At 41.5% G+C, this 23000-nt stretch overlaps 1 protein-coding gene across 4 annotated transcripts; it reads left to right on the top strand.

The window, feature by feature from the left end:
- The first annotated feature begins 5566 nt into the window (after nucleotides 1–5566).
- On the top strand, nucleotides 5567–21191 carry LOC115108098 (alpha-N-acetylgalactosaminide alpha-2,6-sialyltransferase 5-like). 4 transcript variants are annotated; one of them, XM_029632060.2, is made up of 5 exons: nucleotides 5571–5761; nucleotides 6498–6710; nucleotides 15039–15451; nucleotides 17219–17326; nucleotides 19384–21191. In XM_029632060.2, exons 1-5 carry the CDS (start codon nucleotides 5747–5749, stop codon nucleotides 19622–19624), a joined length of 990 nt encoding a protein of 329 aa, XP_029487920.1. In that variant the 5' UTR covers nucleotides 5571–5746; the 3' UTR covers nucleotides 19625–21191. The 4 variants fall into 4 exon arrangements, with proteins under 4 accessions (XP_029487922.1, XP_029487920.1, XP_029487921.1 ...); XM_029632061.2 differs by having other exon boundaries at nucleotides 5571–5758; XM_029632062.2 differs by lacking the exon at nucleotides 17219–17326 and having other exon boundaries at nucleotides 5567–5761.
- Nucleotides 21192–23000: the final 1809 nt, after the last annotated feature.

Here is a 23000-nt window from a genome sequence, read left to right on the forward strand (position 1 = left end):
ATTTCTATTGTGTTTTTGTGCACCAATGCAACGTCTACAAAACAATGAGCAAACCAGCCTTTGTATTGGAGACATGGAATTGGATTGTAATGACACCGGTGAATGAATCCTGCACACAATGTGCTTATTAAAAAATATATATAATATCAGGAGTAATATTTGATTTGATGTATGAAATTGTTTTTTGCGAAATATCAATAAAAGGAGAGTAATTGCCTATAATTCTGCACCTTTGGACAGTTGTACTTCCAATTTGGATAATCGTGAATTAGTGGCTGCAAAGAAAATATGTTGGTCTACTGGGATTTTTAAAAGACAGACTAACTTTCTGTTTTGTCTGCTTGGACTCGAGATAAGTATGGCTGTGTTAATATTTTTTGCTCTTTTGATGAATGTATTTATGATTTGAGAAAGCAATTCTTTTTTTTTTTAAGCATTTCCTATTTTGCATAAGGCAACATTGTTCCCAATTTTTTTTGAAAGTGATTTAGAAAAACTGTAATTTTTGGGGATCCTGTGCTGTTGTAAATCAACCAAATACACGTGAACACCAAATGTTTTTTCAATTTCAACTTATTTTATGTAGCAGCAATAGTGAATCATGCAAGGGTGCCAATATATTCAGCCTGGTCTCATAGACTAGAAGTAACATAGTAAATGTACATCGGGGACACTCAAATTAGTATGATATGTTACTTTGGTATGATTACATAAGACAGATGGTTACTTAAAGTAGGGTGGTTGGTCGGTGTGAATAGGTGAATGTACAAGGCGAATGTCTAACAACCCAAAGGTTGTCAGTTTGGATCTCATCACAAACTTTAGCATTTTAACAAATTAGCACTTTTTCAACTACTTACTACTTTTTAGCTACTTTGCAACTACTTAGCATGTTAGCTAACCCTTCCCTAACCCCAATCTTAACCCTTTTAGCTAACCCTAACCCTAACCTTAACCCTTTAACCTAACTCCTAAACTTAACCCTAACCTCTAGCCTAGCTAACTTTAGCCAGCTAGCTAACGTTAACAACCTAGCTAGAATTCGTAGCATATCATACTTTATGCAAATTCGTAACATATAGTACATTTTGCTAATTCATAACATATTGCACGTTTTGCAAGTTCGTAACACATCATACGAATTGTAAATCGTAACGTATCACAGGAAATGAATGATGGACATCCACAAATTAATACATACCATACTAAATGTAACATATCACACTAAATGGAGTGTCTCAGATTTACGTACAGAATTCCCTGGAGGACCCCAGTGATGTACTAGGCCTTACGCACTACCCACCGCAAGCCACTACAGAGGGTAGAGCGTATGGCCCAGTACATCACTGGGGCCAAACTTCCTGCCATCCAGGACCTCTATACCAGTCGGTGTCAGAGGAAAACCCTAAAAATGGTCAAAGACTCCAGCCACCCTAGTCATAGACTCTCTCTGCTACCACATGGCAAGCGGTACCGGAGTGCCAAGTCTAGGTCCAAAAGGCTTCTGAACAGCTACTACCCCCAAGCCATAAGACTCCTGAACATCTAATCAAATGGCTACCCAGACTATTTGCATTGCCCTCCCCCCTCTTTTACACTGCTGCTATTCTCTGTTATTATTTGGTATTTGGTATTTTATTAGGATCCCCATTAGGATATTTTATTAGGATCCCCATTATCTTCCTGGGGTTCCACACAAAACATGAAACATAATACAAAATGACATAATACAGAACATCAATAGACAAGAACAGCTCAAGGACAGAACTTCATAAAACATTTTTGAAAGGCACACGTAGCCTACATATCACTGCATACACACAAACTATCTAGGTCTAATAGGGGAGAGGGGTTGTGCCGCGAGGTGTTGCTTTATCTGTTTTTGAAACCAGATTTGCTGTTTATTTTAGCAATATGAGATGGAAGGAAGTTCCATGCAGTAAGGGCTCTATATAATACTGTGAGCTTTCTTGAATCTGTTCTGGATTTGGGGACTGTGAACAGACCCCTGGTGGCATGTCTGGTGGGATAAGTGTGTGTGTCAGAGCTGTGTGTAAGTTGACTATGCAAACATTTAGGGATTTTCAACACATTAATGTTTCTTATAAAAAAAGAAGTGATGCAGTCAGTCTCTCCTCATCTCTTATTCAATAGGGACTGGCTTGCATAGTATTTACATCAGCCCTCTGATTCCAATAAGAGCAAAACGTGCCACTCTGTTCTAGGCCAGCTGCAGCATAACTAGGTCTTTCCTTGCAGCACTGGACAACACGACTGGACAAGAATCAAGATTAGACAAAACTAGAGCCTGCAGAACTTGCTTTTTGGAGTGTGGTGTTAAAAACGCAGAGCATCTCTTTATTATGGCCAGACTTCTCCCCATCTTTACAACCATTGAATATATATGTTTTGACCATGACAGTTTACAATCTAAGGTAACGCCAAGTAATTTAGTCTCCTCAATGTGTTCAACAGCCACACTATTCATTACCAGATTTAGCTGTGGTCTAGAACTTAAGGAATGATTTGTACCAAATACAATGCTCTTATTTTTAGACTGCAACTCTTTGTTAAGGGTTTCAGTGACTTCATTAGCTGTGTTTGCTGATGCGTATATGGTTGAATCATCAGCATACATGGACATACATGCTTTGTTTAATGCCAGGGGCAGGTCATGGGTAAAAATAGAAAAGAGTTGAGGGCCTAGAGAGCTGTCCTGTGGTACACCACACTTTACATGTTTGACATTAGAGAGCTTCCATTAAAGAAAACTCTTTGAGTTCAATTAGATAGATAGCTCTGAATCCAAGATATGGCTGAGGTTGAAAAGCCATAACGCATACCGGTACCCCTCGCCATTGTTATTTTACTGCTGCTTCAATTATTTGTTACTTATATTTCTTATTTTTTACTTATCTATTTTTTTTTACTTAACACTTATTTTTCTGCTGCATTGTTGGTTAAGGGCTTGTAAGTAAGCATTTTACTCTACGGTGAACAACTGTTGTATTTGTCGCATGTGACAAACACGCTCTGATTTCATTTGAACAATACGAAACGCTCTGAGACAAGATTGATATATTTGACCAGAACTGTATGTCAACGTGTGTGTGTGTGTGTGTGTGTGTGTGTGTGTGTGTGTGTGTGTGTGTGTGTGTGTGTGTGTGTGTGAGAGAGAGAGAGAGAGAGAGACAAAGAGAGAGAGAGGGAGAGGCTGAGATAAAGAGAAAGAGCATTTTAGATTCTACTCTATAGTATATACAGTACACTACTCTTGCCCCATGACCCCATCAGGGAAATGTAGATAGAAAGCCTAGTGGAATAGAACTATGAATGGAACCCATTAGAGATCAATGAGCCCAAAGCATCGATTCCTCTTGTTGCTTTCCTCACGTGAAGCACGTTTATGTGGCCTTGTCGGACCTTGAAATCAATGTGGTATAATTTCTTCCCACCCAATTGAATATCTCCCTACCAGTTTCAAAGAGTTGTAAATTCCCGCTATTCAAATAATTGTGTTTTTGCATTGATTGCTGATGTGACAGTACCCCTTTGGCTGGCCAATGGTTAGCCATGACCACAGCTTTTTCACAGGAAGAATGAACAGTATTATTCACTTCCTGCTATGACATCTCCTCTAGTAACCTCTACCAGTCTCTCTCAGGTCCTATTTGTCAGGTTATTTTTCAGGTCATTTTCACGTGTCCTCATACTCCCTTTCATCACAGTGGAATTATTGCAGTGTTAAACTTGTTTGAATTAGCTACGGGTACAACATACTGGAGCCATATCCCTCCCAGCCCAAATTTCCTAAGATATATCAAAAGATAATATAGAAAAATGATGAACATAAGCATCTGAATATAAGGCTTTGATTATTATGAATTACCCTTAAACCATGCCAATTTCACTAATTAGGTCAATGGTATCATTAAATGTTCATCTAGGCCAGAGTGAAACAACCTGAATATTACCCTCTACTACTTCAAGTATCATAGGCTGACTGAATGTATTGTTTTCTATTGAGATTTAACAGGACTTTGTTGACCACCTCCCTCAAGCTGCCGCCCGCACACCATATCTTCTAACTTCTTGGTGAGAACCATCTTACAGCGATGTCAATAAGAGATAAAAGTCGGGGAGTCAACAACTCAGAGGTCAACTAAAAAAAGCCTGATTCCCATTTCCCAGCAGCTCCAGACTAGATTACAGCTTCTAGCAAATCTGCTCTCCCGTGAGGAGCGCTGGTGCTCTGCTCTGGTTGCCATTTTTAGATGAGGATATGCTCTCACTTCACATCGGGGTTACCAGTGTCTGTTGTTGGCATGCTACGCAGCACTTGTGATCACAGCCTAGAGGTCAAGAACTCTAAGGCATGGGTGGTAGTGCACACACGGGTGGTCCCGCAGAGTTGATGGTTCAAGCCCTGCCCCAGGTGCTTTTCCACTACCTTATTATGTTTACATAATTTGATAAATAAGAATACCTTGTCTAAATTACTCTGTAGCCTACCTTTTATGAAATATTATCCCACAATCTGGTTATTAGGTTATGGTATAAGATTAAAAAAGGACTTAAATAAACGTTATTCCGCATGTTTGCATAGCCTATACCATTACATAAACTACGTCTATTGAATTTCATTATTCAGCTTATATGAACAAGTGGTGTAAAGTACTTACGTAAAAATACTTTAAAGTACTATTTAAGTCGTTTTTTTGAGTATCTGTACTTTACATAACTATAGATTACATATTAACTTCTGACTACTTTTACTTCACTACATTCCTAAAGAAAACATTGTACTTTTTACTCCATACATTTTTCCTGACAACCAAAAGTACTAGTTGCGTTTCGAATGCTTAGAAGGACAGGAAAATTGTTAAATTCATCCACTTATAAAGAGAACACGTGGTCATCCCTACTGCGGCTGGCCTGGCGGACTGACTAAACACAAATGCGTCTTCTGTAAATAATGTCTGAGGGTTGGAATGGGACCCTGGCTATCCGTACATTTTAAAAACAAGAAAATGGTGCTGTCTGCTTTGCAGGAATTTGAAATGATTTATAATTTTACTTTTGATACTTAAGTATATTTAACCAATTACGTGTACTTTTGATACTTAAGTATATTTTAAACCAAACACTTCTAGACTTTTACTCAAGTAGTATTGTACTGGCTGACTTTCACTTTTACTTGAGTAACTTTCTATTAAGGTATCTACACTTTTACTCAAGTATGACAATTGGGTACTTTTTCCACCACTGATATTAACTAGTTATTAATAGTAATTAACAGCCTATAAACTATTTGCTTAACACCGACATGTTTACAAAGGTCTCTTTTACAAGGAAGCACTGCAATTTACAAATACAACATAATACAAATGTATACAATATTTCAAACACATTCAACAGAAAGAGTTAGGCTACATTCCTCAGTAAAGAGATCCCCAATCAATCATTTGAATTGTACGAAATTCTTCCATTCTTGAACAGGCGTTCATTATGACCATGCGGAGTTATCATACTGGGCGCTCTGGATTCTGCGAGAGGGGAGTGGATCGTTGATGTATGTATCAGTGCGAGTGCTAATCTGCTACATTAGGGATGCGCTCTTTGTCAAAAAGTCAGTCAGTTGTTATTTGGCGTAAACAGACACGGCTGCGACGATTTCAGCAACGTGAATGCTCCGGCTTCTAAATCGTTATGTAAAGGGAACAATTTTACGGAGGACATCCACAAAATGAAGGCTCAGGTGGTAGGCTTTTTGAAACTCTTTTGGAAAGATGGAAGTTATGGGAGAAAATAGACCTCTCGCCTACTGCTACTGTATCATGCTCCTAGTCTATTCTACTCTACTGTTTAAATAGTTTCGGCTCTATCTTTATGACAATGGGTTGGGTGATGGATTTAAAGATTATAATGTCAAGAGTGCACAGCCGTCAGTCTTTTTAAATCATAGAGCGCATCTGTTCCCACAGGGCAAAAAAACTGGTTGAGTCAATGTTGTTACCACGTAATTTCAACAACAAAGATCATATGTGATGAAGTTGAATCAACGTGGAAAACTGAGTCATCGGCATTATAGAATTTCCCTCAAGAAATTCCCCCAACTTGTAACCTAAATCAATTTTTTGGGGTGATTTTACGTTGAATTCACGTTAATTGACAACTCAACCAAATGTAAATCAAAACTAGACTGAACTGACATCTGTACACAGTGGGTTGATTTGAGTGGTGGATTAGAGAATTGAATTGTGATTACAGAAAGAAGAGATCTGATATTATGTGTCATCTCACAACCATTATCATAAGCTGCTAACAGAGTTTTATAGTTCTAATGTGTCATTATATTCTAGAATAGAAATGCTATAAATAATGTATTATAGCATACTGCAGATATAGGCTAATTTCGTTTTTTTTGCATATTTTATAAACCGGTTGAATATCTCATGATATAGCCTATTTTTTTACCAATTTTCTCCTTATTATAGCGCCGTGGGGTTATCGTCATTATAGTTATTACCATGGGTACCAGTCTCATGGTTGTGTACAACAACAGCTTCACGGACACGTCAGGGACAGCGTATCCCACGGATGCTGCTGCTACTGGGCCGCAAATGGATAAGCCCAGGAAAGCGCAGCCTAAACCAGGAAGAGCTCTGTCATCAACCCTACAGGGCTACACTGGAGTCATCGATCAAAAGGTAAGCGGTATACTGACTATAAGAACGCAACATCTGTAGAAATGTGTCAAGACATTTATGGACAACCAATGCTGTCAACCAACAGTGGTTGTTTCCTGTGTCATTTATTCAAAAGGCTTGTTTAGATATTTATTCCAAAGGCTTTGTAGATATTTATTCCAAAGGCTTTGTAGATATTTTGAAATTGTAAGTAGGTATTCGGCAAAAGTCTACAGTGTATTCCAAAGTACCATCAACAGCACTATCACTAGACTTTTCAATAACCCAAATGCTTTTGTTGCCACATATCTTCAGTCTGTCGCTTAAGGTTCAATCGTTTAGAACTAAGATGAGGGTTAATCGATTCAGTGTCTTGTGAGTGTAATTGTAATCAGTGGCCACATCCAATAGAGGCACATTGACTGCTCTATTGATGTTGTTGCATCAATAACACGAGCTGCATCTCCTGATCTGTGTCCAGCTGTTATTCAGGTAAAGCTGACCGGCCAGCTCACAGACAAATATCCCAGGTAGGCTACACTCGAAGTGGCTTATTGATATAGCTCGGGAGATTTCTTCTTGAAACCACACGAGTGGGTGGGACTTTGAAATTGGCAACCGTTTGCAGTACGTTTGAATCCCTGTTCCAAAGACTGCAGCCAGTGAGGTTCCCAGGCAAGTTGATGGGAAGAGAGATAGGTAGTTGAAATCAAATCACATTTGATTTGTCATACGCCCCCAATAAAACAGGTGTAGTAGACCTTACAGTGAAATGCTTTACTTTGCAAGCCCTTAACCAACAATAAAGTTTTAAGAAAAAAAAAAAAAATTGTATTTATTTTTAAGTAACAAATAATGAAAGAGCAGCAGTAAAATAACAGGGGGTAACGGTATGGAGTCAATGTGCTGGGGTATCGGTTAGTTGAGGTAATTGAGGTAATATGTACATGTAGGTCGAGTTATTAAAGTGACATAGATATGCATAGATAATAACAGAGAGTAGCAGCAGCGTAATGGAAGGGGGGGGGGGGCAATGCAATTAGACTGGGTTGCCATTTGATTAGATGTTCAGGAGTCTTATGACTTGGGGGGTTGATTAGAAGCTGATTAGAAGCCTCTTGGACCTAGACATGGCGCTCCGGTACCGCTTTCCGTGCGGTAGCAGAGAGAGCAGTTGTTTTGGTACCTTTGAGTTTTTGTTGGTTGTTATTCCTAAATAAGAGACACACACAGCGTGCTGGCTTCTGTATGGGCTGACTTTAGCAGCATGGCTCCAGAGTGGAAGCGATACGGGAGTAGAGAGCGGCAGCGTGGAAGGACACTGCGTCTCTCAGGTGGCACCGGACAAGAGAGGCCACAACGGAGAGGAGTTGAGAACAGGATTATATGGGGGTCTGTGTCTGGAGCGGTTCTGTTCACTGCTCACTGTTTAACGACTATCAAAAGCGTCAGAGAGTTGTGTGATTTGTAGCCATTGTACTGTACATGCCCAGCACAACGAAGTTGTTTGTTCTTGCCCAGCCCAAACTTTTCAATAGATTCAGCAGCAATTTGAAGTCCCCTTCCAGCCAACAGCTAGAATATGATGATGAAAGAACTTAGTAACTCGGACCAAACAGGACACAAAGAGGTCTTTCTTTGTGTCCTATTTGGTCCCAGTCCAAGAAAAGGCAGCACAATGAACACATCTGGATTATATTTCCGTTCTCACCCCGTCCCCTGATATGAATCTTCTCTCCAGTTGTTCCCTGCCATCGTATTACTTCATTAATCCGCAAACTGCCCCATCTCAGGTCTGCTCTCCACTGTAGGGACTCTAAAATACCGCTGTAGTGTAGCTGCCATTACACCCTAAAAATCACGATCTGGACTATCTGAATTCACAGACCATCCCAGTCAGTTGGTATCGGCTTTAGCTGCGGGGCCTCTTGACTCTGATCACTTAACATACACAAAGCATTCATGCATGCACGCCCCCCCATGCACACACACACACACACACACACACACACACACACACACACACACACACACACACACACACACCACCGTATTTACAGTATTTACTGCGCCTGAAGGATTCTGGTTATGCCCCCCATTAACTTATGTGCATAACTTTATCTTTCATGGGCCATGATTCCACTGAGCTGGGTGTTAGACCTGTGAGTACCACCACTACTCCTCTAGCTGCTTTATGGCTCATACTGGGGGCTGAGAAAGGCCACACATGAATCATGGAGAATACACAGGAAAGGTCTGCCTCCACCTACGTGCCATAGAAGGTTATTCGTTTGCTCACAAGCTACCCAAAGCAAACCCTTTCTACTTTGATACCTGGGAACATGTATCTCTTTCTAGTTTCATCTCAGCATTTGTGAATTGGGATGAGACATAAGATATACTGGTGGCCTTTGAATATTTCAGGACAAATCATTTATGTTAGCTGAAACGCTGCTGATACATGTAGCATAAAAGGAAATATATAAAAAAGGAAATAGGTGTATCTTAGATGTAATCATAGAATTTAGAATTAATCAGTGTGTCTCCCCCTTTGTGTTACTTTCTCCACTGTCCGTCACGGTGGTTTCTTTTCTGAGAATGTCCCTCCTCTATGGCTTTCTCACTTTTGACCATCTGATTACAGCTGCAGTCGCACGCACGCACGCACACACACACACACACACACGCACGCACGCACGCACGCACGCACGCACGCACGCACGCACGCACGCACGCACGCACGCACACACGCCTGGTGGACTAGGTACAGTTCGTGACAATCCCCCCTCCTCTGATGCTTTACCGATTCCTATTAAAGAGATGTTGACCTTTAACACATGGCCATCAGCATCAATATGAACTGGCCTTTACACATGGTAATCACAAATCATGTATTTTCTGTAAATCTCCTCACTAAATATGTGTGTTTTCGCACCAGTGCTGAAATCCACCACTTTGCTTTCAAAGCCTTGCTTTTTGATGTAATCTCTGATGATTAGTTGGAACTAGAAATGAAAATGTAGATAACCGGAGAAAGTCACAAGTGCAGAAATTAGTTATTTGTGAGACTCCCTCTTTAATGATGCCCTTTACAAATCCCAGTTGTATAGAACACCGGACAAAGGATCCAGAAATCTCTTTAAAAAAACGACTACCTAAGACGAGAATCAGTGCATTCCTCCCGAACATCTAATATCTTTACCAGTATAGGCCTAGACAGAGACTAGAAGATCAACGCTTAACCGAACCACGGCTAACCTTATTGGACATCATCCTCTGGATGTCATTAACATAAGTAGCCCATTAGCTGTGCACCCACCGCACTTCCTCCTCACTGAGAGAACTTCTTCTAAAGGATCCAAGTCCTCATTAATCCAAGAGGACCTACTCCCTCATAAACGGATAGATAGACAGGGCTAATCAGAGCCTTGAGGAAAGCTGACAGGAAGCAATGAATATCATCATTTTGTAAGAGGCAGCTGTTGACTCCATCTTGGATCTAAGTGGGAATTGACGGTTTTTAGATTTCACTGTTAAAGACGAACTTTGACATTTTTTAAAGAACAAAATGGCAGTGATATATACAGAAAATATCGCAGAGCTGTGAGAAGAATGCTGGTGCCCTCATCATTAAAAAGCAGTTGTAAATCAAACAAATACACGTGTGAACACCAAAGATGATTTCAATTTCTACTTATTTGAGAAGAAATTGTGAAAAGTGCAACGCTGCCAATATATTTGACCGCATCTGTTAATACAGTAACCCCCCCCCCCCCCAAGACAATTCCCCCTTGTCCCTCAAATGCCTCAACACCCTCAATTCTGACATTTCCTCTGATATGTTGGCCTACTGTCTCTAGTCATCATAAAGGAAGGGCTCTGTGCGCCTGGTCTCACTGTCAAACCGGTGTTTTTGAAATATTACATTTACCAGAACTGCGAGACATGAAATCGAGGCTACTGTCCGCCTTGGGTGCTGTGAGTATTCTGGGAGGTAGCTAGAGAGAAGCTGAATGGACGCGGCTGTTCTCAAAAGCAATTATGATCCTGCTTTCCTCTGGGGAGGAGTCTAAGCAGGATGATAGTGATGCGTCTGGAGATGCTGTGTGGATGGTAATTGACTGGGTTGAGGCACTACTCATAACTGTGTGTTGTGCTGTGAGCTCTGTGGTCTGTTTATCATGGCTCAGCTAATCTAATCTACTTCACATTAGAGGTCAATGAAGTCTGAACCTGCCAACGCGCCATTACTATACTAACTCTGGGACTACGTCCCAAATGGCACCGTCCCAAATGGCATTCCCTACGTAGAGCCCTTTGGGCCCTAGTCAATAGTGGTGCAATGTATAGGGAGTAGGGTGCCATTTGGGATGCACAGTTTGAGTGGAATATGTATATTTTCGGTTTATGAATGATTTATGACACGGTGAGTCGTATTAGTCAAGTTCCTACTGCATAGGTAGGTGTGCTCATATTAAAATGAGTTCATAATAATATAAAACTATCAAACTATTTGGCTACAGGTGGATCCATGAAGACCTCTACCACAGACTACTCTCAAATGCATAGGCCTAATAAGGATCCTCCCAGTTATTATTGCTTTCAAGCAGGTCGCTTCCATAATGATGGAATATGTAATAACATGTGATTCAATTATGTGTTATTTGAGAATCCTTTTTGACAAGGTTTCTCCCCTAAAAGACTTGGTTTCAACCTTTTCCTCAAAATGAAGGTCGATAAGTCATTGCTATTTCTGCCTAGAAAGAAGCATTGAGCTGACAGAAGCTCTGGGCTCTGTCAAAGACAATTTAGTCTTCCTGTCAAAAACACTTATTACTGGTACTGGGAGAATTTCCCTGGTGCTCTAGGCCACAAGGAGGATCCAATAATAAAGTTGAAAGTTATTGCTTGGGCTCTAGGTCCGCGTTTCGCTGAGCGTTTTTTCAATTCCAAATATCAATCTTATCCCTTGACTCGTTAAAGGGGAAACGAATGTGCCGAGAAAATGTTCCCAGACAAACATAGTCCGTTCAGGTAAGAAAGCAGCAGAGATGAAAAGGAAAGAGCAAAATCTTCCAGGAATTAAACACCTGCAGTTCATTAGAAGAGACAGGCATGAAGACTAGCCAATAGAGAACATGCAGAAACAAAACCGGCATGGTTTTCTTTTCTTGTATCGAACTGCATTAAGTAGGAAGTAGTAAGAAGAGCGGTTCGTATTGCCATGGGGAGTACGTGTTCCATATCTGCAGAAACGTAAAGAATACGAAAAATAAATACGATTTATGTCCTCGCTAGTTATTTTTCGTAGCCTGGCAGGGGATTGTGTATAATCCTGTGACGTGGCGTGTCATTTTTTTCCTGGCTAGCGCGAGCAATTGATATATCCACACTATGTCGATGAAAGATGCGGTAGTTTGAAGTCGGGAAATTCAAAATTCACAACCTGCTACCATGACGGAAGAACCCGGATCACTCATCACACACACTTCCCACACCGTGCCCATTCCCTTCTCCGTTTCCTGGCAGCTTCCCTTGTTAATTCATCTGTGTGTAATTACAGAGATTATACAGGAAGACACATGTGAACAGTAGAGCGGGATCATGAGGCAGTGAAGTCTGTAATCTCACCCGTATGCACAGTATGTATTTGTGCACAGGCCACACGGGCCACAGTCAAGCATGAAGCTAAGAGTGCAGCTCTGAATGCCAATGGGCCTCTGCATTAAGCCTTGGAATAATTCATGAGAGGGTCTCAGGATTTTCATTATTAGATATAGATGCCCTTTTGCCTGGCCTTCTACTCTATGCTGTAGCGGGTATTGATTGTGCTGTTGAATTTTGGGGAACACAGTTTTCCTCTTGGCAGGGAGATCTGAATCTGGTGCCATGGATCTCAACTCTCCGTGTGCCCATTGACATCGATGAGAGAGAGGGGGGATTACGTTCTTTTTAAATGTTTTTACTTGGTTTTGTTAACCTTTTACTTAGCGGGCTAAGTCAGGGTCACACATTCTTGGTAGTCTTAAACACATCGACTTTGAAACAAAAGTATACACCTGACACACATGGTTATGGGTTTAAACAAAATAAAACACCTGTACCATGTCAGATATAGAGTTGAAATGTGTTCAATATTACACTTTATATAACTCACAGGAGACTGAAACATAACAAAACCGTTTGACATAGAAACCGGATTCTCAGCGTGTTTTTGACGTAATGTTTATTAATGATGAAATTATGAAAAATATGAATAACATTCCACCCATGAGGCCACTAGGTCATTTGACTGCAGGAAAGGGCTACAGGCATCGTTACATACTCCAAAATGAATATGTGAATATGTCTCATATTTTATTGAATGATAATGGGTTGTGTGATTCCTGTAGAAGACCCTTTGGGCTTCAGTCAGCCCCAGAGAGCGCAGACTCTGTTTGAAAACTTCAAACATGCATCCTTCTTTCTTTTCTGCCTTCCGATAGGCTTGAGCAATGTGGTGGGTTGTCCAATGCTGTTAGCTACAGGTAACTGCCAAAATAAAGGAATAACCAACCTAAAGTGTCACATCCCTTTCCTGCAGTCAATGACCAAAAGCATCTTCTTTGGCCTCATGGGTAGAATGTTATTAATATTTTTAATTATTTCGTAATTAATAAAGATGATTAATAAAAAAATAGACAAAAATCCTGAATCAAAACTGATTTAGCCCACTGCAGTGTAAGGTTGATAGGGTGTTGGGCCACCACAAGCCGCCAGAACAGCTTCAATGCACCTTGGCATAGATTCTACAAGTGTCTGAAACTCTATTGGAGGGATGTGACACCATTCTTTCACAGGACATTCCATCATTTGGTATTTTGTTGATGATGGTGTAAAACGCTGTCTCAGGCATCGCTCTATAAGTATTCCATTGGGTTGAGATCTGGTGACTGAGACGGCTATGGCATATGGTTTACATCGTTTTCCTTCTCATAAAACCATTTAGTGACCATTCGTGCACTGTGGATGGGGGCATTGCCATCCTGGAAAAGACCACAGACTTAGAGGCCTTCACAGGTTCAAAAAGTTGGACCCGTTCCGCAATGGACCTGGGGCTTTCCCATCCAGACACAATATGCATAAATCCATTTTTTAAATATAGAGATCCGTTTCAAACGTACCCGAGAACAACTAGACCAATTCCGCATAGAGCTGGTCGGATCCAGACTCGATCCGAGTGGGGGAAGCAGCAGAGAAGTACATTTTTAAGCTACTTTATTATCTGGAACTGATAAAGTGCGAGGGAGATGAAGTAGAGAGAGGTAATGCTCTAGCATAGGCCATGCTGTGTGTGTAGGCTACTGTGAGTGAGCAAGTGACATGGAACAGGGAGGTGGGCAGAAGAGATGAGAGACAGCAACCAACTAAGCCGACAAGTGCTATAGTAGACTAATAGCTGCCATAGCTAGGTTATTTATCATCCAATATGATATAGGTAACCTGTCCTGACTGCATCAAACCAGAAGGAGCGTGTTAAGATAGCTAGCTAGCTGGGCTAATAAAGGCTGCATGCGCATTCTCATCCTACACAGTTACAAACAACAATTCCATTCAGAATATAAAGTAGTAGCCTACCTGTTGGCTCTTGGCCATTGTAACCTATCCTTCTCCTTGTTAACTTTTAATTCCATCATTTTAATTCAAAATTTTCCATTGATTAGATATCTCCTAACTTTTGCACCTAACAGAGACTCTATGACTGTAGCCTATTGCTGTTTTGATGACTTATGATTGGCCAACAACAACAACAACAAGCTACATGCGCCACTCTCGTGGAAAGCAAAGAGAAGCCGTATAAATGGTACATTTTCTCTCTCTTTCTACTGCAACAGTCACATTCGGATCTGTATGGATCCTTCCAGTAAAGTCTGTTAAAATGACACATACATACCGAGACAATAATATCAGATCCGACCAGACCTGTGACATTATTTCGACTTATGGATCCGGACAGGTGGATCTGTGAAGACCTCTACCACAGACCACTCCCACCAGAATAGAAATGATTCCCATAGGTTGAAGGTAATCACTCGGAATGGCTGTGTATTTGTTGGTATCTGCCTTGCCATCTAAGGGGTTGAGAGGACCTAAACCATGCCAGGAAAATGCACCCCACACCATAACAGAGCCACCAGAACTCTCATTTAAAGTGTTTCCTTTATTTTGGCAGTTACCTGTACATAATTTCAGTGCAAGGAAATAAGGAAGCATGCATTTTTTATGTTGTTTAATGGCCACAGTTGAACTCCTGTAGCCTCTGACCTCACTTTACTATACCGTCTTTGACCTCTTGACTTTCCCCCCGAGCCTCTGAGGATGCACTGTAACTGCTGTGCCCTGGTGACCAGCTCTGGCCACCTTACCGGCAGCAACCGTGGGGACGAAATCGACAGCACTGAGTGCGTCATCCGCATGAACGACGCCCCGACTGGGGGTAGTTTCCAGCGGGACGTGGGCCAGCGTACCAGCCTGCGCGTCATCGCCCACTCCAGCATGCAGAGGGTACTGCGGAGCCGGCAGGAGCTGCTCAACACCAGCCAGGACTCAGTCTTCCTCTTCTGGGGACCCAGCAGCTGTATGCGACGCGACGGCAAAGGCCTGGTCTTCAACAACCTGCGTATGGTCAACCAACTGCTGCCCAAACTGAAGGTCTACGTCATCTCCCAGCTCAAGATGCCGCAGTTCGATGAGCTCTTCAAGAAGGAGACAGGGAGAGACAGGTAGGGTTTTGACATTTTGACCCTTGGGTCAATGATGCCATTGGGTTTTGGCTTTGTGAGTCTGTCCGTCTGTCTAATTCTGGTCAAGAATGACTTCCGAAAAATACAGTCAGTGTGTTTGAGGACTTGAGCCACTTGAAGCAGGATTTGCCAGGGAAGTCAAATGCATTGTAGTCAGTGCTCTTGGGCATACACATTCTAATTCAAAAGCTGCTTTTGAGCATTTTTAACAAAAGAATAAGAAAGAAATCCCAAAAACCACCCAACCACTCACACTATCATTAATGGGATTTAGTTCAAAGCACTCTGAATATATGTTAGGAACTAAGAGGATTAGTTGTAGACGGTGGGGTATGAGAATCTCATTGAATGGGACAATGCAGCTGGAGAGGGATTTTAACAATCTGTAAGTACAGAAACTCTGTCCCAAACAAAATGCTGGATCATGTTGTGAATGGAAGTGGTAGAAGAAGAAGAAACAAGAAGTTGTGTAATAACGTTGAGACAACCTAATGCCAACTACCAATTTTACATTACCAAGTGTTAGGTTCTAATTCTCAGAGTAAAAACTCTAACGACACTGTGAAAGCTCAAACCAAGTTTATTCTTCCCAGAGGGCCAGTACAGCTGCATTAGACAAAGACATGGTTTCAGCCGAGGTAGTATACATACCCCACTCTGGGTGGAGTCTCCTCCTTATCACTAAACATTGCGTCATTGTTGCCGGGCAGGTAGCCTAGTGGTTAGAGCATTGGGCCAGTAACCAGAAGGTTGCTAGATCAAATCACGAGCTGTTAAGGTAAAAATCTGCCGTTCTGTCCCTGAAAAAGGCAGTTAACCCACTGTTCCGAAGACACCATTGTAAATAAGAATTTGTTCTTAACTGACTTGCCTGCTTAAATGGTTCCTTATCAGCACTGCAACATGTGACTGTTCTCCCTGCAGTCACCCCTCGTGTGTCTTTTATAACTAATGATTAATAATATAACTAATAATAGTTCAAGCTCAGAAATCCAAAACCCATCACACGGCATTGCAGGCAATGTTGCGACAAGCTAACACATTGACCAAATGTTTCTGTGTTTCTGCGCAGGAAAATCTCTTCGACAACAGAGTGATCGAATTAAGATAGTACATCTGTACATGACAGTTACATATGCTACGATAACACGAGATAATTGGTGTCTTCATTAACTGTTGACAGGAAGTGACAAAAGCGCTACACAGCCTCACAAGATAATGTCACTGAGGCAAAGCTAGGAGCAGAAACCGATTGCAGGTCCTACCAGACTTTCACTGTCTGGCACTCTCGCTGGTACTCTCCCTGTGCCCCCCTGGCAGAGGCTGCCAACAGTAAACAGAATGAGCCCAGACAGAAGTGGCACCGCTGCCAGCTGGGATATCCCCCAGTGAGGGGCTGGTATGGCTGGCAGGTCCACCTCGACAAACTAGCCTTGACGGTTCAGTAGATGAAAGGGCTCCATTTTACAGGGGGCACTGCTTTGATGGCTGTTTAACAGCACTGAAATTGCGATTTCATGTCAAATCCTGTAAATTAGGAATATGGCAGTGTGAAATCTTATGGTATTAAAAATTAAGTAATAAATTGAAGGCCTTGGGCAGAATGGATATCACTGCAAGCACCACATAGGGCCAGTTTTTTTCTCTCTCACAATTTCTCTCATTTAAATCTCTTGAGTCATGCAACACATTTGGTTGAACATATAGTATATATTGTGTCTTGTTTCCCCTCACCTTGTCATCCAGGAAGACCTCTAACTCATGGCTGAGCACTGGCTGGTTCACCATGGTCATTGCCCTGGAACTCTGTGATACGATCAATGTCTATGGCATGGTGGCTCCTGACTTTTGCAGGTGGGTTGGGTTCAGCACAGGGCACAGTGGTGTCGGACCCAAGAGTTTCAATGACGTATGCCATAAGGGATTATTATTAATAGGCAACTTATCACTTTTATTATTAATATTATTCATATTATTATTTCTGTTCTGGCAAATACAATATACCTGCTTGTGGTCTAAATATCTTGACTATGCATCTTAAACACATGAGAGGGGAAGGTCTAATAAAACAAAAGATAGCTAGATGGAGGACAACAGGTGCTCCAGATATCGAGCTGATATCCACAGGCAGGTCCATGGGACCAGATCAAATGTCTGTGTTGTGTGAATTATTCATGCTGGCTCAAGCTCTCCTCTGGGGCCAGAGTGTACTGAGTCTAGGACTGAAGAATTATCACAGGGAAAGAAGTAGCTTTGATAAGCACATCTCGGGGCTAAGAAATATGATATGCAGGGCAATCGGAAAGTATTCAGAGCCCTTGACTTGTTCCTTGTTTTGTTACGTTACAGCCACATTCTAAAATTAAGAAAATTGTTTTTTTCTCTCATCAGTCCAAACACAATACCCCATAATGACAAAGCAAAAAGTTTTTTAGACATGTTTGCAAATGTATATATATATTTAAAAAAATACAATATCACATTTACATAAGTGTTCAGATCCTTTACTCAGTACTTTGTTGAAGCACCTTTGGCAGCGATTACAGCCTCACGTCTTCTTGGGTATGACGCTACACACTTGGAACACCTGTATTTGTGGAGTTTCTTCCATTCTTCTCTGCTGATCCTCAAGCTCTGTCAGGTTGGATGGGAAGCGTCGCTGCACAGCTATTTTCAGGTCTCTCCAGAGATGTTTGATCGGGTTCAAGTCAATGCTCTGGCTGGACCACTCAAGGACATTCAGCGACTTGTCCCTGAAACCACTGAAAAACATCCCCACAGAATGATGCTGCCACCACCATGCATCACCGTAGGGATGGTGCCAGGTTTCCTCCAGATGTGACGCTTGGCATTCAGTTCAATCTTGGTTTAATCAGACCAGAGAATCTTGTTTCTCATGGTCTGAGAGTCTTTAAGGGCCTTTTGGCAAACTCCAAGTGGGCTGACATGTGCCTTTTACTGAGGAGTGGCTTCTGGATGGCCATTCTACCATGAAGGCCTGATTGGTGGAGTGCTGCAGAGATAGTTGTCCTTCTGGAAGGTTCTCCCATCTCCACAGAGGAACTCTGTAGCCATGTAAGAGTGACCATCGGGTTCTTGGTCACATCCCTTACCAAGGCCCTTCTCCCCCAATTGCTCAGTTTGGCAGAGCGTCCAGCTCTAGGTTCCAAACTTCTTCCATTTAAGAATGAAGGAGGCCACTGTTTCCTTGGGGACCTTCAATACTGCAGAAATATTTTGGTACCCTTCCCCAGATCTGTGTCTCGACACAATCCTATCTCGGAGCTCTACGGACAATTCCTTCGACCTCATGGTTTGGTTTTTGCTCTGACATGCACTGTCAACTGTTGGACCTTATATAGACAGGTGTGTGCCTTTCCAAATCATGTCCAATCAATTGAATTTACCACAGGTGGACTCTACAATCAAATTGTAGAAACATCTCAAAGATGATCAATGGAAACAGGATGCACCTGAGCTCAATTTCGAGTCTCATAGCAAAGGGTCTGAATACTTATGTAAATAAGATATTTCAGTTTTTTATGTTTTATAAATTTGCAACAATTTCTAATCGCTTTTTCATTATGGGGGTATTGTGTGTAGATTGATGGGGGAAATAAAATATTGAATTGATTTTAGAACAAGGCTGTAATGTAACAAAATGTGGAAAAAGTCAACGGGTCTGAATACTTTCCGAATGCACTGTACTGCATCTCCACCATCTCTCCGTATTTTTCAATCCCTCTCTCTCTCCCTCCCCTCCCCATTCTCTATCTGTCTCTTGCATGCATGCACACACACTCTCTCTCTCTTTTTCTGTTGATCTCTCTCCTCTCCATTCTCGCTCTCTCTACCCCCTCTTCCATTTCCCCCCTCAAACTTCTCTCCCCCTCAATTCCTCCTTTCTCCAGGGCTCCTTCCCATGTCTCGGTGCCGTATCATTACTACGAGCCTTCGGGGCCTGACGAGTGCGCCATGTATCTCTCCCACGAGCGGAACCGGCGCGGAAGCCACCATCGCTTCATCACAGAGAAGACAGTGTTCGCCAACTGGGCTCGGATGTTCGACATCCACTTCTACCAGCCAGACTGGACCCCGTCTTCTGCTCTCAATGGAAACAGCTCACTCACACCAGCTTCAGATGGCTCTTGATACCAAACATAGACAGAAAGGTCCCCAGGACCTGGGAAAGATGTGACTGTGTGTTTGGACTCCAACATGCTGATTTTCCTCATCCTCCCCTTGGCTCCTTTATGGGAGTGTCCCTTATGGGAGTGTGTGGGAGGAGTGGAAAAGTACAAGGGTCATTCCACCAATTCAGTGCCCTTTGAGAAGTGTAATTTGGTAAAAAATACATATATGTTGGATTTAACATAATTTTAACATTCTGACATAAAGAGCACATGTTCAACTTCATCTCAGCAGGTTAAATTAAAAAATGACTATAGTAAGTGCTAACTAAGTGGCAAATAAAGTAACAGGGTTGACTGTTTTCTTAAATCAGCCATAAATCCCCTTGTGACAGGGGGAATGGAAGCTCGCTGTGTGCAACAGAGGGTGGCAATTGAATGTAAGCTTCACAAAAATATTATAAAAATTGTTTTAAAAAAAAGAAAAAAAGAAATGCCTGTCTATCTATGGGTAACAGGGTTGACATGTTATGTTCGACCTGCTCAGATTTCCACCACAAACACCAGAACGTGGCAAAAAAAGAGTGGAACCAACTCACCTGCTTTTACACTAGGATCTGACTATTAAATGAGAGTTCTGTTCGCGTAACGTGTTGACCTTCAAATGATGGACAGATGTAAATGAATCACTAATCACATGAAATAAATAATCATCTTCAGAAATGACTTAGTTATTTTGTTGCTTTGACAAAGGCTTTACAATGATGGTGATACTTTGAGAAATGTTGGGATTAAGTGGGTTAACATCTCCTTAGAAGTGACACAGGGCTGAAGGAGGGAAATGTCAAAATGCAGAATTTTGGCACTTTAGCAAGTGTCATTAAAAATCTGATTAATTGAATTATCCATATGGTCTATATTAAATATATTTTAGATTAATATAACAGGCTTTAAAAAAATATTGGTGCACAATTCTTACTTAAAATATCAAAGGGACTCAAAAGGCACTCTTTTCGTGGAATGACCTGCAAGCTGCAGTTGCTGGAGAAGCAGAAGTGGGTAGCTGCTCCTCAAAATAGTTGGCACAAACTTAGCTCCAACTTGAGAAAACTTGAGGTGTTTGCTCAACTTGTGTTCATTCTACTATAAAATATTATTTGGGCAGCTTAACTAAAAAAGGCAGTGCAACTGGTTACACACACAAACAGTGCTTTTAACACACATGATTAAATTGTGCTTTTTAATTTATACATTAATTGTTATTCAACATGTCCTCACCTGGGATTTGAACTCACAACCTCTTGGTTCGTGGAATTCAGATCTTCATACTACACCACCATGTCTGTGTCAATTATCATTTAATCAGACTTTTCTCTCATTATTGATTTGATTGACCTATTTCAGCAATTAGGCTAATTTATAACTCTGGGATATACCAACTCAAATAACAATGACAGACGCAATATCTCCTTCACAATACTTAAAATAAATGATTTTGTTGAATTATTTACACATTCTGTAAGTAACTACATAGGGCCTATATAAAACCAACTGGGCACAATAAAAGGAGAGCTCAAATACAAGGACAACTGGCTACCAATCTGTTTTTCCACACTGATACAAACTGGGAAGAGAGATTCTATGTAAAACTACATGATCGCATTGTGTCATCGTAGTGCCCTTTCCTTTATGTTTATGGAGAAAACACAGCTGGAAAAATATACATTCTTATCAACTGAGCCTGACTTGATCACCTAGATCACCTAGACCCCCCCAAAGTAACTAAGTAACAGATTACGTCAATTGAAAACTAATGCGGTAGGTTAGTTGTCACCACAAAAAAAAGTTATCTGAATACTTTGACATGTTACTTTTGAATCCTAATGCCAGTAGCTACCCTCCCAAACAGGATGGGGCCACAGCGGCAACCCTTCGGAATGATGGGATGTCATCTACACAGCGTCCACCTGAGACCTGGATCATGATGAGCATCCCGGAGGTGGACCTGGTTGGATTTAAGGGCTTCAAAGGACAAGCAGGGTTTAAAACAAGCTTGTTTTTTAATTAGTCCAGTCCCTATAATTGCACTCTCGGGGCGACATGGTAATAACGTTTGACCTTACCTGGTCAAATAAAGATGAAAACAAAGGTTTGGAAATGCATTGTGAATTTACAAGTAGGTTTTCGTGCTGACAAACTATTCGCCTCCAAGCCTCTTTATTTGTATTTTTGGAAAAGGTTAGTCCCGAGTTTTTACAGGACCAAAGTGCCAAGGTGGTGTACTTGGTATACACAAATAATAAGCAGTCTTGTCCGGACTTCATGTGGGTGAGGAATCCTGTTTCCAAAACCAACCTGACAAAACGGACGTTAACAAAGGTTAAAAACAAATCATGATCATGCTATCCCCCCTTCCTCTTTCAACAGTGTTCAACTTTATCACCATTGACATCATACCGTTTGGGTGCATACCGTTTGCGGATGCAGGGCGTAGAGTACATTACAGTATGTGTCAGGATTTGACACCTCATTGAGCCGGAGGATGAACATTCAACGTTCCATATCATGGTCGGATCATTTCATCTTCTGAGCAGCAATTTCCATCATGACACATATCCCCATTCCTGACATAGATAAGCACTGGCGCTAAATTGCTGAAATTACAAATGTTTGATAGCCCCTGGTAGTGGGGGAGATGGTTTTGGGATGTTTTGGTGGTGATTCTTGAATGGTTTTATCAGTCAAAAGTGGCATCATTATCCAGTGGGACCAAACTGTTTCCTGCACATAGTTGAGATGAAGTATAAGATAAGTATAGGAAAAGATTGCATAGCCTACGCACATCCAATACGGAACAGGGGCTGGAGATCAAATGACATGATCAGCAAAAGGTCAAAACAGAAGGCAGTGTACAGAGTCTGGTGATTTATGAGGTATTATAACTTGTCTTTTTCATCGGCCGTGAATAACTTTTAGATGACCAGAAGGTAAGCTTAAAACAGACGGTCATTTCTCTAAGTGTCAAAAGCTAGTGGAAATTCTTGGCAAATTTGAAATGTGAAGGTTATGAGGCAGTTTCAGGAGATATTACTCATGTTTGCCCTGACACCTAGTGGCTATTTGTGTCCTCCATCTGTATGGACTGGTCTGTGGGTGCGGGAGAATGCATGTCTTGTCGTCTATTACTGTTTTAACGTTGATTGTGGGCGTAGCGGGGGAACTTTGCAGTGTGTGGGTGGTCTATATGGACAACAATTGTTCCAATCACCCGAGGAAAATTGCAATTGCCACATTTTCCGCCTTTATGTGTTTTTCACCAGTAGAATACAGGCCCACCCTTTGTCTTTAGTGGATAGTTCATTGTTGACAAAAATATTCTAAATATGGGCCTTACAGTC

The sequence above is a fragment of the Oncorhynchus nerka genome, linkage group LG24, assembly GCF_034236695.1.
Source record: "Oncorhynchus nerka isolate Pitt River linkage group LG24, Oner_Uvic_2.0, whole genome shotgun sequence".
Lineage (NCBI taxonomy): Eukaryota > Metazoa > Chordata > Actinopteri > Salmoniformes > Salmonidae > Oncorhynchus > Oncorhynchus nerka.

What these genes read in the sequence shown, in the direction of transcription:
- LOC115108098 (XM_029632060.2), top strand. An exon ending in CTGGAGTCATCGATCAAAAG is followed by an intron (nt 6,711 to 15,038) that starts GTAAGCGGTATA and finishes TTTCCCCCCGAG; the next exon opens with CCTCTGAGGATGCACTGTAA. An exon ending in GTGGCTCCTGACTTTTGCAG is followed by an intron (nt 17,327 to 19,383) that starts GTGGGTTGGGTT and finishes TCCTTTCTCCAG; the next exon opens with GGCTCCTTCCCATGTCTCGG.